Source organism: Gorilla gorilla, chromosome 16 (assembly GCF_029281585.2).
Source record: "Gorilla gorilla gorilla isolate KB3781 chromosome 16, NHGRI_mGorGor1-v2.1_pri, whole genome shotgun sequence".
In the NCBI taxonomy this organism is placed as follows: Eukaryota; Metazoa; Chordata; class Mammalia; order Primates; family Hominidae; genus Gorilla; species Gorilla gorilla.
Genome location: NC_073240.2, coordinates 51,836,404 through 51,855,470, shown reverse-complemented (window position 1 = coordinate 51,855,470; position 19,067 = coordinate 51,836,404). Strand labels below are relative to the sequence as shown.

The window sequence follows — 19,067 nt, the reverse complement described above, 5'->3', positions numbered from 1 at the left end:
TGAATGTGGCATCCCACTGGTGTCCTTGTTAGCAGTCTGGTGTTCTGAGCCTGAGTTCTTGGGTGCCTGCCGTGGTGGAGAAGGTTTGGGAGCTGCCAGCAGAGAGAGAGAGGATTACCCAGAGAGACAGAACGTGGACTGTGCTATTCCAAGCCCGACAGCTCCTGAGTACATTAAAATAGCTCATGAGTGTGAAGGGGCGTAAATGGGGAGGCTCCAGGGGTGGCAGGAAGGAGGGGTGCTTCTGCCATGGAGAAAGGGTTTACTGCTGGAACTGAACACTGAGAGCATGGTGGGCGATCCATCTGGCCCCCAGGTGATGCTGCTGTTGTTGGGTCAAAGACAGGCAGAACCCAAGTGGGCCAAGCAGATAGCTCCGTATGAAAGGCAAAGGGTGAACCTTGTACTTAGTTCAGAAGGCATTTGAGTACATTCAGTTCCACCTGCACATTGTGAATATGCACCTCCTTCCAGGTGTGGGTCCTGAACTGATGGAATCTGAGCCTCAAAGAACAAGAACAAACACGCTAAAATCATTCATCAGTCATTCATTTACTGAGACATATATACAAGACATATACTGAGTAACTTCTACATAGTAGGCAGTTCTGCTTATGGGGATTCACAGGTCTTCTGAGCATCAATCCCTAAGAACTCAGCACCGGATGCGGAAAGTGGATGGCCAGTCGCAGTGCAGCACAGGAACAGGGCTACCACTGAGCTAGGTGTGAGGGCCAGCCTCCCTGACAAGAGGGATATAAGGGTTGGCCAGGGGCTCATGGTGGGAGGGGACCTTCAGCGGCAACAAACAACCTGTCAGCTGTGCCTCTTCCACCTGGGCGAGGGTCCACTGGATTCAGCTATGGCACAAGAGAGTCAGGGCATGGCTGGCAGCCAGGGCAGCACCCTTAGGGAGAGCTGGCTTGATTTCTGGTACTGTTTGGCTGTCATCCCGACTATTTCAGCCAGTTGGGTTAGAGCAAAACCATTTTTGTGAAGAGTTGAGCCTCCTTTTGGCTTTGAATTGGGCAAGCAGGCCTCTGGTAGGAGGGATGGGATCCGGTGGGCAGAGCCAGAGGTCTGTTCATGGAGCTCCTCTTCAGTGTCTCCTGTTACTTTGTTACTTAGGAAGGAGCATTAGAAGGGAATCCTACCATGTGCCAATAGGCACCCTTTTCCCCAACAGGCAGCCTGCTGCTAGGTTGTTACTTTCTGCAGATACTTCATAGCAAAAACTGGAAACAGTTTGAAACCTACCAAGAGGGGACCAGTAGAGAAAATGGTGGCATGTGCTATTGTCAAAAAACAATGATGTAGTACATTTGTTGTCATGGAAAGATATCCTCAGAATGTTGAGTGAAATGCAGGCGAGTTTTACTAAAACTGTCAAAAAACAGTTAATCCCCACCTTACATAAACACTCTCAGACACAGAAAAAGAAGGAAAGCTACTCAATCCGTTTTATGGGACTAGTCTTCTCTGACATCAAAATTTGACAAAGATAGTACTATGAAAAGGTTATAGACCAATCTCACTTTTGAGTATAGTTGCAAAATGCAATATTTACTAGTAGAATTCACCAGTATAGTAAATACATATGCATCATGACCAAGTAGGGCTTATCCTGGGAATACAATGATGATTTAAATCAAAAAGTCTTTGAATAATTGGTTAAATTTACATATTATAAGATAAATTATATGATCATCTCAGTGGATACAAAGAAATTGTTTGCTAAAATTGGATACATTTCTACTTAAAAGCAAACAATGCCTTAGCAAAATAGGAATAAAAGGAAGATAACTTGATAAGGGGTATCCATCAAAACCCACAGCAAACATTGCATACTCAGGGAAATTTTAGAGACAATCCTGTTAAAGTTAGGAACAAGACCAGGATGCCATGTAATGCTATTCAACACTGTGCTGGATGTTTTCTACCGGTGTTATAAAGCAGGACAAAGAAATAGGGGGTCAAAGAAAACAATCATTTTGTGTAGGCAATGTTGTCTACATTAAAAATTCCAAGAGATGCTATATAAAATATATTAGAACTCATAACAGAGCTTGGCAAAATGTCTCGATTGGAGATAAGTATACAGGGATCAGTTGGGTTCCTATGCATCATTAATAACCATTTAGAAACTAATAGAAAAAAATTAACAGCAGCAACCAAAACTATAAGGTAGCTAGAAGTAAATCTAATGAAAGATATGCAAGAGATTTATGGAGATGACTGTAAACATAATTGAAGGACACAGAAGAAGATATGACTAAATGGAGAGACATGTCATGTTAATGAAGAGGAAGATTCAGTATCATAAAGATACCAGTTTAGGCTGGGCATGGTGGCTCACGCCTGTAATCCCAGCACTTTGGGAGGCCAAGGCAGGCAGATCACCTGAGGTCGGGAGTTTGAGACCAGCCTGACCAACATGGAGGAACCCCATCTCTACTAAAAATACAAAATCAGCCAGGCATGGTGGCGCATGCCTGTAATCCCAGCTACTCAGGAGGCTGAGGCAGAAGAATCGCTTGAACCCGGGAGGTGGAGGTTGCAGTGTGCCGAGATTGCACCATTGCACTCCAGCCTGGGCAACAAGAGCAAAACTCTGTCTCAAAAAAAAAAAAAAAAAAGATACCAGTTTACTTCAGATCAACATAGAGTGCTGATGGCATTTGATCATATGATCCTAAAATTCCTATGGAAAAAAAAAGGCAAGAATAATCAAGACAGTTTCTAAGCAGAATAAAGTGAGGGTGAGGAGGGGCACTTCCCTTTGGTCTATCATGACTTATGAGTTATATTAAGAAAACTTGGTTTTTGTACTGAAATAGACCAGAGTCTAATAAACAGAGTAAAAAACTCAAAAACAGATCTATGCAATATAGAAACCTGATATGAAAAGAAGGGGCCTACCAGATAGGTAGCAGAAGTATGAACTATTCAATAAATAGAATAAATTGTGGGGAGAAAAAGATTCCCAACCTCATGCAATATGTACAGATAATTTTCAGATTGATTAAAGACCTAAATGTGAAAAACAAAACCTTTCAACCTCTGGAAAATATATGGTTATCTTTTATCAGCTCATGGCAAGAGAAGAATTTTTAAAATGAGATACAGAAACCACCAACCATCAAGGAAAAGATTGATAAATTAGACTATTAAAATTTTAGATTTCTGGCCAGGCACGGTGGCTCATGCCTATAATCTCAGCACTTTGGGAGGCTAAGAGGAGGCGGATCACTTGAGATCAGGAGTTCGAGATCAGCCTGACCAACATGGAGAAACCCCACCTGTACTAAAAATACAAAATTAGCCGGGCGTGGTGGTGCATGCCTGTAATCCCAGTTACTTGGGAGGCTGCAGCAAGAGAATCGCTTGAACCCAGGAGGCAGAGGTTGCGGTGAGCCGAGATCATGCCATTGCACTCCAGCCTGGGCAACAAGAGTGAAACTCCATCTAAAAAAAAAAAAAATAGCTTTCTGTATGATTAAAGACACCATAATAAAGTTAAAATGTAATGCTACAGACTGGGAAGAGATAGTTGCCACCCCTGTGATCAGCAGAGGCTTAGAATCATAAGCAAAATATAAAAAAAAGAAAAATATATATAATTCAACTGAAAAAATGAGTAAATTATATGAACAAGCAATTTGCAGAAGAGAAAAACCTTAATGCCCAATAAACACAAATATATTGACTCTCACCAGCAATCAGGAACATGCATATTAAAACAAGGTACCATTTTATACCTATCAGATTGGCAAAAATTAAAAAGTTGGATGATTTGAAGTGTTAATGAGGAAGTGCAACCACAGGAACTCAGACACTGCTGCTGGGAGTGAAAATGAGTGCAGTCTCTCTGGAGAGCCATTGGCAGCCCTTGCTGCTGCAGGACTTGGCAATCAAGTTATAGGTGTAGACCCCAGGAGACTGTTGTGTGTGTGCGCACAAGAAGACACTTTTTTCCTTGCAGAAAATGGAAAGAACTTAAATGTCCATCAGGAGGAAACCTGATGATATATATTTATATAAGCAACTAAATGATTAAACAAGATAAATCTTGAAAACAGGATGTGGAATAAAGAGTTGTAGAAGGATCTGTGTAGTATGACACCTTCTGTGTGAAATTTAAACATGATGTTGATGCATGCATACTTATGAAATGAGACAAAAGCATAAAAACGTGGATAAAAAAAAAAAACAACTTCTGTAGTGCAGTTTGATCTGGGAGCTAGAAGCAGAAGAGAGGGAGTTGAAAGCAAAGAGGGCTTTACCTCTCCCTGTCTTTGAGGGTAAACTATTACAAATTTTTCCACCTGAGTGGTGACCACACACTGTTTGTTAAATTATGTTCTATTTTGTCCATATGTTTGAAATGCTTAATATTTAAAATATTAATAATTGTTCCATCTGGGTGGTGGCTACACAGTGTTTGTTAAATTATCTTCTATTTTGTTTATGTTTATGTATATGTTTTTATGTATTACATATTTTTATCTATTTATATGTTTGAAATACTTGGTGGTTTTTAGAAAATTAATTCTTGTGAGGGAAAAATACTGCTCAATCTCCATCTTAAAGTGGGCAATAATTCAGAAAACATTTAAACTAATTGATGTTTGTCACCCTATGCATCGCAGCTCAGTGTGGCAGGCTGAAGCACTGAACTCAGGCAGACTCTGGGGCAGAGTCTGCCCAGTCCAGCTCTGCCACTTTCTAAATGGTGGATTCAGGCAAGCTACTTAATCTCTCTTTGCCTTGGTTTCCTTGATGTGAAATGCTGCATCCATTGCTATTGCTGACATTAGTGCCTACTTCATACAGTTGTTGCAAGAATATGATGCTTAACTGTGCATAAAGCACATGGAAGAGCAAGCACTTTAACTTTATTATTATGCCTGAATATAATCTACCATTCAGAGAGACACTAGTTATTTGTTAGATGCAAGGGATTTGGGGGAATGAATAAGCTTCATTTAAAGAACTCATGTAAGTAAATGTTGTTTTTAGTGATGGTTACTTTTCTGCAGTGAGCCAAAAATATCTCTCAGATCTCCAAAATTAACCTGTTGATTTGGAGATGATTCACCCCCAGTGGCTTCACAAGTATCTGCTTCAGTTAGCTCTGGTAAGTAAAATTATCAAACACTCATTCACTTTTCAGAGCTGGCTGTAAAATCAATATGAAAAGCAACATTAATATGTAACTGTTGAAATATACAGAATTCCCTCTAAAAATGAAAGCTACATCTATCTTCAAGTCTTGATGAGTATGTTCTATCACATAAGACTGGCCCTTTTGTATTTAAAAAAGTGATGAAATACAACTCCCCTAGGTAGGTGGAGATTCAAATTGAGGCCTTTAATGTTTCAAATAAGTGAGAAATCTCAGTCATTAGGGAGCCAAGGGGAATTTTTCGAAGGCAGATGCAGGAAGGCAAAGACTGTAGGCTTTGGTGTCTGGTGAACTTGGGCCCAACTGCCGCTTTGCTACTTACTAGCCACTTAGCTTGCAGTGAATTACTTAAATTGACTGTGCCTCAGTTTCCTCATCTATAAAATAGAACTCACAGTCCCTCTGTTGAGGAATTGTCGTGAGGATCACATACACGGTATATACCACCTCATGTGCATAATCTGTACTCAGCAGTTGTCCTTATCTCTGACATTATCACTAATTGAGTTACAGATTGCTCAGTGCTGATTGGTGATGGATTGGAGGCTCTAAAACAAGCTGATATAATGAGCTAAAAGGTTTTACAGCTCCTCCTGCCAATCTCTCTTCTCTTCAAGACCCAGGAATCGGGGTAGGGGAAAGGTCTTCATCTTGAAGACAATTAAATGCTGCTTTTCAAGTGTAATTATTCAATGTAAGGCATTGAAGCAATCTGAAATTGCATCCTGTTTTGACTGCCATTGCTTTTGTATGTTCTTATTCAGCACCCTTAAAATGTCCAAAAGAGTTGGGAAATTTTGTCATGTTTGGTGCCCCCAAAACACACAAATCCCCATTCCTAGCCTGTGGATGAATGAATCTCTGAGACTGAGCAGCTACCAACTGCAAAGCCAAAGCTCTCTGCTTGTTAGCAGGCCCCAGCCAAAGGCAGGATCTCAGGGGCACCTAAACCAGAGCTGGAGTCAGGAAAGCTGGTCACATGGCAGAGGGGGTGAAGACTGGTGAACCAGCACCCCTGTTCTGCATTTGGTTGTCTCTGGTAATTCACTCCTTCATCCTTCCAACCTCTGCCCCCGTCCTATTGCACCCAAGCCTGCCTCTCCCTCCCTACCCTAATTTTTAAATAATTCATTCTCTTGATGAAGAGGAGGGGTAGGCCAGGTGCAGTGGCTCACCTCTGTAATCCCAGCACTTTGGGAGGCCGAGGGGGCGGATCATGAGGTCAGGAGTTCGAGACCAACCTGGCCAACCTGGTGAAACCCCATCTCTACTAAAAATACAAAAATTAGCCAGGCGTGGTGGCGTGCACCTGTAATCTCAGCTTACTCGGGAGGCTGAGGCAGGAGAATCGCTTGAACCTGGGAGGCGGAGGTTGCAGTGAGCTGAGATCGTGCCACTGCACTCCAGCCTGGGCAACAGAGCAAGACTCTGTCTTGCAAAAAAAAAAAAAAGAAAGAAAGAAAGAGGAGAGGTGATTTGATGGTGGACGCCAAAGGGGAGAGAGACTCCCAAGAGAGATACAGTGTGGCTCTGACTAAAGTGAATAGAGAATCCACTTTAACCAGCTAAATGGACGTGTTTGCATTTTGAAGGAAGAGTCCACTTATCCCTCAAGATCTCTAGTGGGCTAATTATTTCAGGAAGATGGGTCTTTTCATCATCTCTTCCTTACTGTAAAGGGACAGGGTTTGCAGGGGAAAATGGGAAGACTAGGGTAGGACAGGTGAGGTTTGAAGTGTCCTGCTAGACAGGCTGGTGTCACCATCTCCACCCAGATGCCCCATGGGTACCTGGAACTCAGGGATGAATTCATCTTCCCTACAGGCTGGCTCCTCCTCCAAGATGTCCATTTCAGTTGGTGGCACCTCTATATCCTTTCACCCCACCTGTCTCTAAAGCTAGAAGAAACAACTCATCGTCATCCTTGACTCATCCCTGAACCCCAGCAATCACCCATGCTGTTCCTTACTCTGCTCTCTCCCTGTCACCCAGAGGACAAGCTAAAGATCAGAAACACGAGGCATTTAACTATCTTTAAATACAAAGCATTTAACTATCTTTCTAATTGCCATGGCTTCCTACTGCCTTCGGGAAATATCTCAAGGCAAGTAAAAGTGTTTGAAATCCATTCTTCAAGTTGTCCCATAGAAATTTTTGAAATGTAGATGGCCCATTTCTTGTCAGATCTGATTAGATCATTTCTTTTCCCTTAAAGTGGGGCTGCGGGGAAAGCTTTTGTCAAGAGGAAGGATAATTGTCCACTCTGTGTTTTCCTGCTGTTCACATGTGCCTGTATGATTAGCAGCTCATCTTCAGTCCTCGGTTTTGTTTCTTTCAGGCATTTTTTGAAATCACTGGGCTATTTTGCAAGGGCTAGTTTAGTTAGAATGAAGTAATATAATCAGTGAGTCTGTTTAACCAAGCACACATAAACATATGCTGAAATAAATCAAAACTGCTGAAAGAGAACAAACGAGTGAGGCATAGACTAAGCACCTCTCCCCACCCCATGTGGGGGATGTTTCCCTCATCCCTCAGAATGCCACACAACAGTGGGGCCCAAATCTGTCTGTGTATTAAATATTAGTAAAGCTTAATTTATCTCATTACAAAAAAGGAAACCTAAATAGAGGTTCTAAGAGTTCCATTTTTTGCCCCCACCAGTGGTGCCTAGTGGAGGCTGCTACCCTTTAAGTCATGGTGTCCCCCATGAGTCCCACAAGTTGCCTGCTTCCTGTGGCAGGTGGTGGAAATTTGGGAGACCTCAGGACTTCCCAGAAGCAGGGGTAAGCTCGGGGTATCTGTCTTCAAGGCAGGTGGCTCCTCTGGAGGGTTGGGAAGGGACCAGACCCAAGAAGTCTTCAAGAATATGCTGCAAAGTTAACCCTGAGTCTGAAAAATCCATTCCCTAACCCTTCTAAATCATCTAAGTTTTACCATGGGTGCCTTTTAAAGTGTTCCCAAATGCCTTTTGTAAGCCTCAGAAGTGCCACCCTCTCTCACGTATGAAAGGAATTGGACCAATAAAGGCACTTTTCATGAGCTTCTAAGCTTTGATCATTTCTCCATGGGAGAGGGGAGGATCAAGGTTTTTTTTGCTTGTCTCTAACTCAAAGGCCCCACCATCCCTTAAGGCTTGCATTTCGTTCTACCTCCTCCAGCTCCATGTTCTTTCTTTAGAATTCTAGGAATATACAAACAACAGTTTTATACAAGGGATGGAAAATGTTTTCTAGTTTGAATCCACTGGAGATGCAACAACTCAATGAGTCTCTCTGGAAACCACAACTGTATTAGGTTCACATTTCAAAACACTACTTAAAGCTCCTTAATGGTCCTGCCCCCACAGCTACTTAGGGACATCCAAAACCTAAAGCAGAGGCAGTGTCTTCTTGAGGAAGCATTTTATCATTGTCAAGGATATCCCATCCTGCATACCACCACGCCTCACCCCTACAGCAAACACCTTCCTCATCATTCACCCACAGAACAGAAAAGGAGACAGGAAGGGGTGGGGAGGCCATCACTCTCACCACTCGCTCCTGACCACTTATCAGTAGTGAAAGATGGAGCATGAGAGACGTGACAGGTTCAGTCAGCTTTTCTGGCTGCATAAACTGAGCAGAAGGCATAAACTGAGCAGAAGGATGGTTGCTCATCATGAAAGTTCAAGTTCAGGCCAGACACTGTGGCTCAATGCCTGTAATTCCAGCACTTTGGGAGGCTGAGGCGGGTGGATCACGAGGTCAGGAGTTTGTAGACCAGCCTGGCCAACATGTTGAAACCCCGTCTCTACTAAAAATACAAAAATTAGCCAGGCATGGTGGTGTGCACCTGTAGTCCCAGCTACTCGGGAGGCGGAGGCAGGAGAATCACTTGAATCCAGGAGGCAGAGGTTTCAGTGAGCCGAGATTGTGCCACTGCCCTCCAGCCTGGGCGACAGAGCGAGACTCTGTCTCAAAAAAAAAAAAAAAAAAAGAAAGTTCAAGTTCAAAGCAGTTTGTGAGCCTGCTCCGTCTTAAGGAGACTTGCTTGAAGTTCTTCCATTTTTTGTTTTTTTTTTTTCCCCTAACAATTAAGTGTAAGTGATTGAGTGCCAGAAACTTGGACTACCAGGAATCTCCCTCTGCCCAGGGCTCTTACCCCACCCCTTGGGCCTTTCCTCCCACCTTCCCTGTCTTTTGGGTCCCCTGCCTTGACAAATGATGCTCATTAAGCACTCCAGATTTTCTTCTGGGAACCATCTTCACTCTTAACTTCTGCTTAACATTTTTAGCTAATTCTCTTCCCTGCCATTATCTTAAGCTATTTAGAGAAATGAAGTAATTCTGATGTGTACTGGCTATTACAAATAATTTCCCATTTTATAATTTTGACACAGCTATCCACACTTACATTCAAGTTTTCCACACACTCCTTAGAGAAGTTTCCAAGTCATGTGAAAAAGAGGGGAGAATAGCTGTCCCCTCACCCTGTCCACTCCCACATCCTAGAGTGATGCTCAGAGCCCCTTTTCTGGGCTGTAGCTGAGAGCTCAGAGCCTGTCATCTTTTATAACCATCATTTACTTTATTTTTCCCAAAATTTATTACCTTGTTCTTACCATGCTGAAGCTCTTCTGCCCACTCACCCAGCTTGGTAAAGATCTTCCTGTTGTTTATCACCATTAGCTTGGCATTTCACCATCTGGGAGAGCTTAGCGTTTTCTAGAAACATGGAAACATCACTTGTACTCCGACTGAACATCATTTATAAAAGCAGCAGCTCAGACTGACCCCAGCACTTTTCCATGCAGTGAAGTTTCCCCCTTAAATTATCTTTTGCTTTCTCTCTCCAAACTAGCTCACTGCCATTGTCACACCATTCTCCCAACATAGTCCTGGTGTGTTTCCTTTCTTGTAAATGATCGAAGGGGCCTTATCCTCAGAGACTTCATATTATCTTTGATTGAGCTCTTCTATCAATCTTGGTTTAAGGAAGCCCCCTGTCTTTCTACCAGGATGAATTTGCTATCGCTACATAATCACATTTTTATGTCTATTCTCAGAGATTCCGAAGTACTATAAACAATCCATTACCTTTCATGCCTGGAAAATGGGAACTTTTGTTCAAACATGGTTAAAAGAATTATCCCTGGCCAAAAGAGCTTTCCTAGGACTTGTATACAGAAGGAGAAGTTTTTACCAAGACCTATCCTCCATCTTTTAGTGTTTCCCCATTAATAAACACGGTCCACTAGTTAGGCCTGTTTCCCAAATATCCCAAGCACACTTGTGACCTTGACTCCCAAAGCTTAGCTCATGCTCTTTCTTTCAGCCTGCAGTATTCCTCCTTGGTGGGTCACCAGTAGGCACCCTGTGCAGAAGGCTGAGGCAGAAGGATGGTTGAAAGCAAGGCCAAGATTTCCATGTGCAGAAAGTCTTGCAAATGGGACTGCTCCCTCAGTGCCCTCTCTCTCCCTTAAATCATTTGTAACATTATGTATGCATGTTGGAAACAATGGTATCTCCCCAGCTTCCCCGTTAAGCTCTGAGAGTTGTGAAAGTGTTCTGTTGACCAGTGTCTTGATTTTATTTCTCTCAATCCTATCCCAGTATTTCCTATAATGCATACCAGAGAATGTGATATATATATGTCGTATACATATATATATATATTCATATGTATATGTATATGTCCAGTAAATTTGAGAAGTGGTGGACTAAACAAAACTATGCAGGTATCTTTACTGTAGGACTTCTCAAAGCCTTAATAAGCTACCTGGTATGGTGAACCATCAAAAGCAAACCATGATATATTGTCATCTACAAACTCATTTAACTGACCTCAAGACTTTCTTTCCTGGAGCATCTAACAGGACAAGTGCTCTATAGGATACATGTTGGAGGACACTGTTATAAATCATGGGTCCTACATTCATCATGTCAGAATCACTTAGGGAGCTTGTGACAATTTGGGGTAGAGTATGGAAATCTACTTGGTTGTTGTCTTTTCTTAAAGCCTTCCTGGTAATTTTGGCGGTCCATAACATTTGGGTTCCTCTACATGACACTTTTGATCTTTAAAGCTTCAGAGATGCTATCCCAGTGACCTTCCTGAGCCCTCACTGTAGAAGTTTGTACCCCAAATTACTTGCAGGTAAATAACAAATTCTTATACAAGATAGATGGCTGGAAGCTTATCAGGGAAACCACCCAGGGACTTTGTGACTTGGGGAAAAGTACTGGCCTATATCCATGACTTTAGAAACCACTTCCTAACATCATAGCTGTCCCTACCTACATGCAAATCCACCTTCAGAGCCCATAGACTTTACCCCAACTACTCTCACTCATGCCAATGTGGGCTGTTTCACATGTTTCTGTATCTTGATTCATTGTCTATATCCGGCCTCCTTGCAGGATCATATTCAGAGCAAGACCCAGTTGAATACTTTTCTCGGGATATCCTCATAGCACTTGCTACATAGCCAAACTAAGAGTAAATGCTCAATAATTGCAGAGAAAACAAGGGACAAAGGGGACCTTGGTCTAAAAGGGACAAAAGGTTGGCTCTAGAATTAAAAAGCAGGTAGAGCAGGTGGTAAATGTGGCAAGATGGGTAGGTACTCAGCTTCCCCTGCTGAGATAGGAGCTTCTTAAATGGTATAATCTTCCTCCACTCTTAAGTTTTATCTTCGTTACTTCTCGTTCTTCATATGATAAATATACATCGCTAGTAGTTCAGGAATAGATGACCAACTTGTCCCAATTTGTATGGAACATTTCCAGTTTTAGCAATGAAATTCCACTGCCTGGGAAAGCCCTCCTTGCTGGAAAACTGGGCATTTGGTCACTCAGGAGGCAAAAATAGTTCCCTAATCAAAGAAAATCAAGACTGCTACATCTCATTCTACCCACCTGAATACATTTCCTATTGCTGCTGTAACAAATTACCACAAATTCAGTGGCTTAAGACACCAATTTATCATTTTATATTTCTGGAGATCAGAAGTCCGAAATGGATTTTACAGAGCTAAAATCCAGGTGCTGGCAGGAGCTCCATTTTGTTTTTTTCCTGGAGGCTCCAGGGTACGATCCCCTCCCTAGCCATCTCCAGCTTCTACAGGACACATTCCTTTGTTCTGACTTCTCCATCCATCTTCAGAGCCAGCCACCATGTCACTCCAACCTCTGTTTTCATCATCACATCTCTTTCTCTAACTCACTCTCCCACTTCCCTCTTTCACTCTCAACTTAATCATGTCTGCAAATTCCCTTTTGCCAAGTAAGGCAGCATATCCAGTGGTTCCAAGGATGAGAATGTGGATATCTCTGGGGGTCATTAGTCTGCCTACCACACCCACTTCTCTCTGGGAATTGATAGAACACCTTAATGTATTAAATAAATATTTTTAAAATCTCACAGAAAATAAACTATTTCATTTTGCTTAATCAGTGTTTTTTAAATTTATGTAATCAAGAAATTCTTCTTTTCATCCCAAGGAACACTTAACATTTCATGGAAGCCTGCTGCTCTTGCAGAAAAGTAGGATTCAGAATGGTAGATGGGCAGACTGCAAGAGTCCAGAGACATTCCACAACATGTACAGAGTTCTGAGGGAACTCAGTTATAGATCCAAATTCCTCTTGACAACTTCAATACATATTCTTTGTACATACTAATATACAAACTCATCTGCCTAAGAAGAAACCTAAGGTCAAGGCATGGTGGATCTCCCTTTCTTCCACTGTTGTAGCCTCGACCTCCTGGGCTCAGGCAATCCTATCTTAGCCTCCTGAGTAGCTGAGACCACAGGTGCATGCCTGGCTAATTTTTCACTGTATTTTATTTTATTTTATTTTTATTGAGACAGTCTCACTCTGTCACACAGGCTGGAGGGCAGTGGCATGATCACAGCTCACTGCAGCCTCAACCTCCTGGGCTCAAGCCATCCTCCCACCTCAGCTTCTCAAGTAGCTGAGACTACAGGTGCATGGCACCACACCCAGCTAATTTTTGTATTTTTCCTAGAGACAGGGTTTTGCCATGTTGCCCAGGATGGTCTCAAACTCCTAGGCTCAAGCTATCTACCTAGCTCAGCCTCCCAAAATGCTGGGATTACAGGGTGTGGTAGCCAAGAAAAAAATTTTAATTGGACATTTTGCCCTGGGGGTACAAAACCTCCTGGCAAACAAAGAGTTGATGTGAAATTCACATTGCCAATGATGATTCTTTTGGTAAGACACCATACCTCACCCCTGCCCCTCTTATTTAGAGGTGCATTTCCAATAAAACTTCATTTCTTATGTTTAGTAAGTAGTTATCAAAATTTTGATATTTTATATTATACCTAAAATAATTAAAATGATAACTCGCTCCAAAGGAAAATTTTTAATTTTTGCCTAGAGATTTATGGTCCCTGGAATCTTCTCTTAATTTAAATTTAAATTCATACGCATCCTTTGGTTGTAGAGAATTATGATGGATTGATAAATATTTTCAAGCAAAGCACATACATGAAGTTAAAGTGCTGTGGGTGAAGTAGAATAGAGATACAATTTCAAGGAGAAAAAAATGTAACATTTCCAATTTTTAAAGAAGACCTTGTTCATGTCATTTTTAAAGTGTACAATAATGGGTATTATATAACAATGGTACTTACGTTACATTGGACACATTTAAAAGAATGATTTAACAGGCTAATTTGAAAATGTCACTATTTACATTATCTAGAAATTATATCTTTCCTAACTATTTAATCTTAACATGCAAAATACTTGCTGACAAGTTTTAAAATATTCAAGGAGGTACACAGTTTTTAAAATTTCTTATATGGGCTGGGCACTGTGTACATTCCTGTAGTCCCAGCTACTCGGGGCTGAGACAGGAGGATTGCTTGAGCCCTGGAGTTCAAGGCCAGCTTTGAGGCCACCATAGTGAGACCCCCATCTCAAAAAACAAAATAAAATAAATGTTGATAAATTGAATTAATTATTATTATTTTGAGACAGTCTTGCTCTTTTGATCAGGCCAGAGTGCAGTGGCGTGATCTCAGCTCACTGCAACCTCTGCCTCCCCAGTTCAAGCAATTCTCGTGTTTCAGACTCCCAAGTAGCTGGGCCTACAGATGCATGCCATCATGCCTGGCTAATTTTTGTATTTTTAATAGAGATGGGTTTTAGTCATGTTGGCCAGGGTGGTCTCAAACTCCTGACCTCAACTGATCCACCTGCCTCAGCCTCCCAAAATGCTGGGATTACAGGCATGAGCCACAGCACCCAGCCAATTAATTATTTTTAAAATAAATCTTATGGGGATATGTGAGCTCTGACAACTGGTCCAGAGCAGAATAGAGGAAATGCTGGCAGTACAAACAGCAGGGTATGGAATCAGGCCAGCAGGAAAGCCTCGGGAAAATGCCCACTTAACCCAGCCCAAAGGGTTAAACAGCGCCTGGCACAGAACCAGCACTCCCTTCACTCAGCCGACACCTGCTGTGTGTGGCCAGTGTGCCAGGCATTGGGGGTAATCAGGCTTAGACACAAGTCCCTGCCCTCAGGCACCAACCTGCCACTGGATGCATATGTAGTTGACCTGCTGCTTCTGTGTAAATGCATGTTGGCTGCATTTCTAGAGAGTCTAAAGACTTATTCTTGGGCAGTTTTTAGAAGCTGTGACTACAAAGCCATGACTCATTTTTTTATATTCTAGAATGGATCCATCTACATTCCACTATTCCTATTAGAATAGTCACCTGAGGAGGCATATACTTATTTCAGTGACAGGACGATTACTCAAAAGTCTTTAAGCTTCATCTGTGGAATTGACTTCAAAGCATACAGTGCAATCTTCTGAATATGCTTAGTGCTTGTAAATATTTGCTTTTGGAGAACAACTTTAATTTTGCAGAGAACAAAAGCTATTCACACAAAGCTCTAGTGATCACGGTAGATGATGAGACTGGGCAGGAATATCATTTGCCTCAAACTCTGGAATAGCATCAGTCAGGAAGTCGGAGCTTTCTCATAGTAAAAAAGAGTCAGGAGAGATTGTTCATTCCTTTTATGTTCTGCACAATGAGTGTTTATTCCTCTTAGCACTGAGGCAGAAGGGAAAAGCCTGGCCATGTCAGGGTCACTTGGGTGTGAAGTTGCTTAAAGATTCTATGGTCTCAGACTTTGGAAGAGAGCTTGCTGGGACTGTGGAAGGCCCCTGGTGCTCGCTGCTTTAGTTCTGCTGACCCAGAAGGAGCAGAGAGGGAGGGACCAGACAAGGACAACAGAAGCCAGGGCATGTGGCCGTCGCTCTGTCTGCTCTGCCTATCCAGTCACTCCTGTGTGGACACAAAGCACTGGACAAAAGCTCTTGGGATTCTCCAGGACCCTCAATTCTCAAAAGGAATATTGGTTTTTCTTAGTATCAGTTTGGTGTACACTGTATTTTACTACTTTCTTATTCTTCTGCATTTCTCTGGTATTTTACTCAACAGCACCATTCCCTATGCTCAGAACGAGCTAGGTGCTGTGGGAGACATTGCCTCTGTCCTTGGGCAATTTGAATCTCCTTGGGAAGATAAGAACAATATACATACATACTGTAGAGTGAGGATAGCCAGTGGGTTTCATTTCAGATGTCAGCTCCAGCTAATTGGTGGCCTTGTAGAGTATTTCATCAAATCAAAACACCATCAATTGTAAGATGCCATTTTATGTGTTCTTAAGAAAAAAATACGCTATAAATTAAATTATGAACCATTTCTTTCTTATTAGTTAGAATTTTTATTTATACTTATTGAAAGAGGCTTTTTAGACTTCTTTGCATATAATATTGTGGATTTTTTAAACATATATTGCTCTCATTCATTCATAAAGTAGAAAATAACAGCAAAATAAATTAGGTCTGGTTTTCCTAAGCTGCTTCACCTTCAGAGTACTACTCATCTCTAGCATCTTTGATTTGGAGTTACTGATGTCTGTGTTCCCACAGTACAACTCTCTATGCCATCAAGAGTATTCAGGAGGCAACATTTCTTACAAAAATTTCTCTTGACTTTCTCCCAAATCTCTGACAACTTTTGTGTAAATTGATGTGCACACAGGTAATAACAACCACAGCACAACAGCTACCTGGCAACAGTAACTGAAAGACCCATCCAATTTTCAATATTTCAAAAGCAAAAGAATACCTCTTAGACCCAGTGATATGTGGGTTCTGAGACTCAGTCAAAATGACTGTCATGATCAGCTATCCATGTCTGCCCTGGGAATGGGGTTGACAATGGGGCTACATTCGTGCCATTAAGCAATAATTTGCTCCTGTATAGTTTGCAAAGCTGAATGGTTTCCAGCGTGACAGCAGTGGTAGAGTGTTCTCTGTGAGCTAGTAGAATCAGGAAGGCTTTATGAATGAAGTAGGTTTAAAAAGGTAAGATTTGGCCTGGATAAGAGGAGATGACCTCCAGCAGAGGAAGGAGCATAAGCACAGTTTAGAGGATTTAAAAGGGTAAACAAAGCATATCATGTGGAGAGGAAAGTGGGGGAACCAGGCTGGGGTGGGGTTTAGTTAGGGAGTGAGGGAATATAAAGACATGAGTTTTTGCTCTAAGAACATAAGTTCAAGTTAGTGTGTTTTACTTGTGGAAAAGTAACAGACAGTTCTTATATTTCTAAAACTTTTATATACTTTTTTTACCATAGGTCCTGATGTTTTTAGTTCAAAGAGTCTTGCGCTTCAAGCCCAGAAGAAGATTCTGAGCAAAATAGCCAGCAAAACTGTGGCCAACATGTTGATTGATGACACCAGCAGCGAGATCTTTGATGAGCTCTACAAAGTCACCAAAGAGCACACACACAACAAGAAGGAAGCCCACAAGATCATGAAAGACTTAATCAAGGTGGCGATCAAAATCGGGATCCTCTACAGGAACAACCAGTTTAGCCAAGAGGAGCTTGTTATTGTGGAGAAGTTCCGGAAGAAGCTGAACCAGACCGCCATGACCATCGTCAGCTTCTATGAGGTGGAATACACCTTCGATAGGAACGTGCTCTCCAATCTCCTGCATGAGTGCAAGGACCTGGTGCATGAACTGGTGCAGCGGCACCTGACGCCCAGGACCCACGGGCGCATCAACCACGTCTTTAACCACTTTGCCGATGTGGAGTTTCTCTCCACCCTCTATAGTCTGGATGGAGACTGTAGGCCCAACCTCAAGAGGATTTGTGAAGGAATCAATAAGTTGCTAGATGAGAAAGTCCTTTAAATGCCTTCCCTCCTACTGGACTTTGCTGCTTTAAAGTTACAGCACTCAACCATGATCTGGGTGAGAATCAAGAACATAAGCAGAAACCCTTGTCAAAGATGTCCATGTTCTGTCTTGTTCATCCCTCTGATGCTGATTCTGATGCTGAACTGAGTGAGCTCAGGTGTGTTTTTTTTCCAAGCTTTCTAGCAAGGTTTCTACTTAAAATCACCTGTGTGCAAGCCCAAAGGACATTTCATCTATTCTAAGCAGAAAGGCTGTTTTGTTCATTACAGTGAGTGCTGTTCATCTCATGGAGTGGGAGGAGCACTAAACCAGGAGACAGAGGACATGGATTTGGTTTCCAGCTTAACCAGTTAGGACTCTGTCCTCTGCATTCTGGAACCATGATGCCTGCCTGCCTGCCTCACAGGGCTGTTGTGAGGACCAGATGAGATGATGTATGTTCATACTTTTGGAATCTCTAATTTAAAGTCTTAATATTTTGTCTTCTGAGTGTGAGGGGATAAACCTGGATGTAGACTATTAAGCAGCATAGGAGAAAAGAACAATAGAATCTAATGGACTGGGTTTGCAATCTCTCTCTAAATGCACTGCTTCAGACAAAGTGAAATCCAAAGGTGTGAAAAAGTATAGCTGCAAATTGGAAAAATGTGTTTCAAGAGTCGTCTTTTTGGCCAGGCATGGTGGCTCACACCTGTAATCCCAGCACTTTGGGAGGCCGAGGCGGGCAGATTGCCTGAGGTCTGGAGTTCAAGATCAGCCTGGCCAACATGATGAAACCCTATCTCTACTAAAATTACAAAAATTAGCCAGGAGTGGTGGTACACGCCTGTAATCCCAGCTACTCAGGAGGCTGAGGCAGGAGAATTGTTTGAACCTGGGAGATGGAGGCTGCAGTGAGCTGAGATCATGCCACTGTACTCCAGCCTGGGCAACAGAGCAAGACTCTGTCTCTAAAAAATAATAATAATAAAAATTTTTTTAAAAAGAGGTGTTTTTAAGGTCTTAGATGTTCAGGTTGATGATCCTGCAGAGGGAAACTTTCCATGGGGGGGTGGGGAGAGAGAGTTTTCCATCCACAATACAGAAACAGAGAAGCACTGTGCTCCCTCTGCAGGACCAGCCTTCCCTTATCTAAGGGGCATAGAGCTCAGGGAGGCTTTATTCCATATGCATGGGAGAATCAGGCAGAATGAACCCCTACCCATCTTTCTTGGCTTTTCAGTCATTTTGTGCTGTTTTCTCTGGTTCATTAATAAATTGAAACTGCCCTCCAAACAAGAGATCTTAGAGTTGTGATTCAAAATAAAATTCCTTGGAGTTAAATACAGTGTTAAGAATAACAGGATTGAAAGGAAGAAGAAAATGAAGAGCAAGAGTTCTGCACTCGAACCCCAAGAGGAGATAGATTCAGGGGAGCACAAGTGGGTGGATCTGTGAGATGGTCAATGGGGAGCTAGTCCACAGACACAAACCACCTTCTCCAAATGTCACAGCCTTGCTTTCACAGTGCAGCTTCTGACATCTTTTCATCATAGTCTTAACCAACGTCAGAACAATGTGCTTCCTTTCAACACTGTGCCACATTAAGAGACTTGCTCCTCTTGCCTTTCCTTCCATCCTCCTCTGCTTCTCTTC

At 42.2% G+C, this 19,067-nt stretch overlaps 1 protein-coding gene across 1 annotated transcript in view; it reads left to right on the top strand.

Moving 5' to 3' along the window:
• The window catches only part of TNFAIP8L3 (TNF alpha induced protein 8 like 3), a 38,060-nt gene extending 19,353 nt beyond the window's left edge, over window positions 1-18,707 (top strand). The window contains exon 2 of the mRNA XM_004056181.5: window positions 16,864-18,707. Within this exon, the coding sequence (XP_004056229.1) occupies window positions 16,864-17,426 (563 nt within the window). The 3' untranslated portion in view covers window positions 17,427-18,707. The remainder of the gene's footprint in view (window positions 1-16,863) is intronic.
• The last annotated feature ends 360 nt before the right edge of the window (window positions 18,708-19,067 follow it).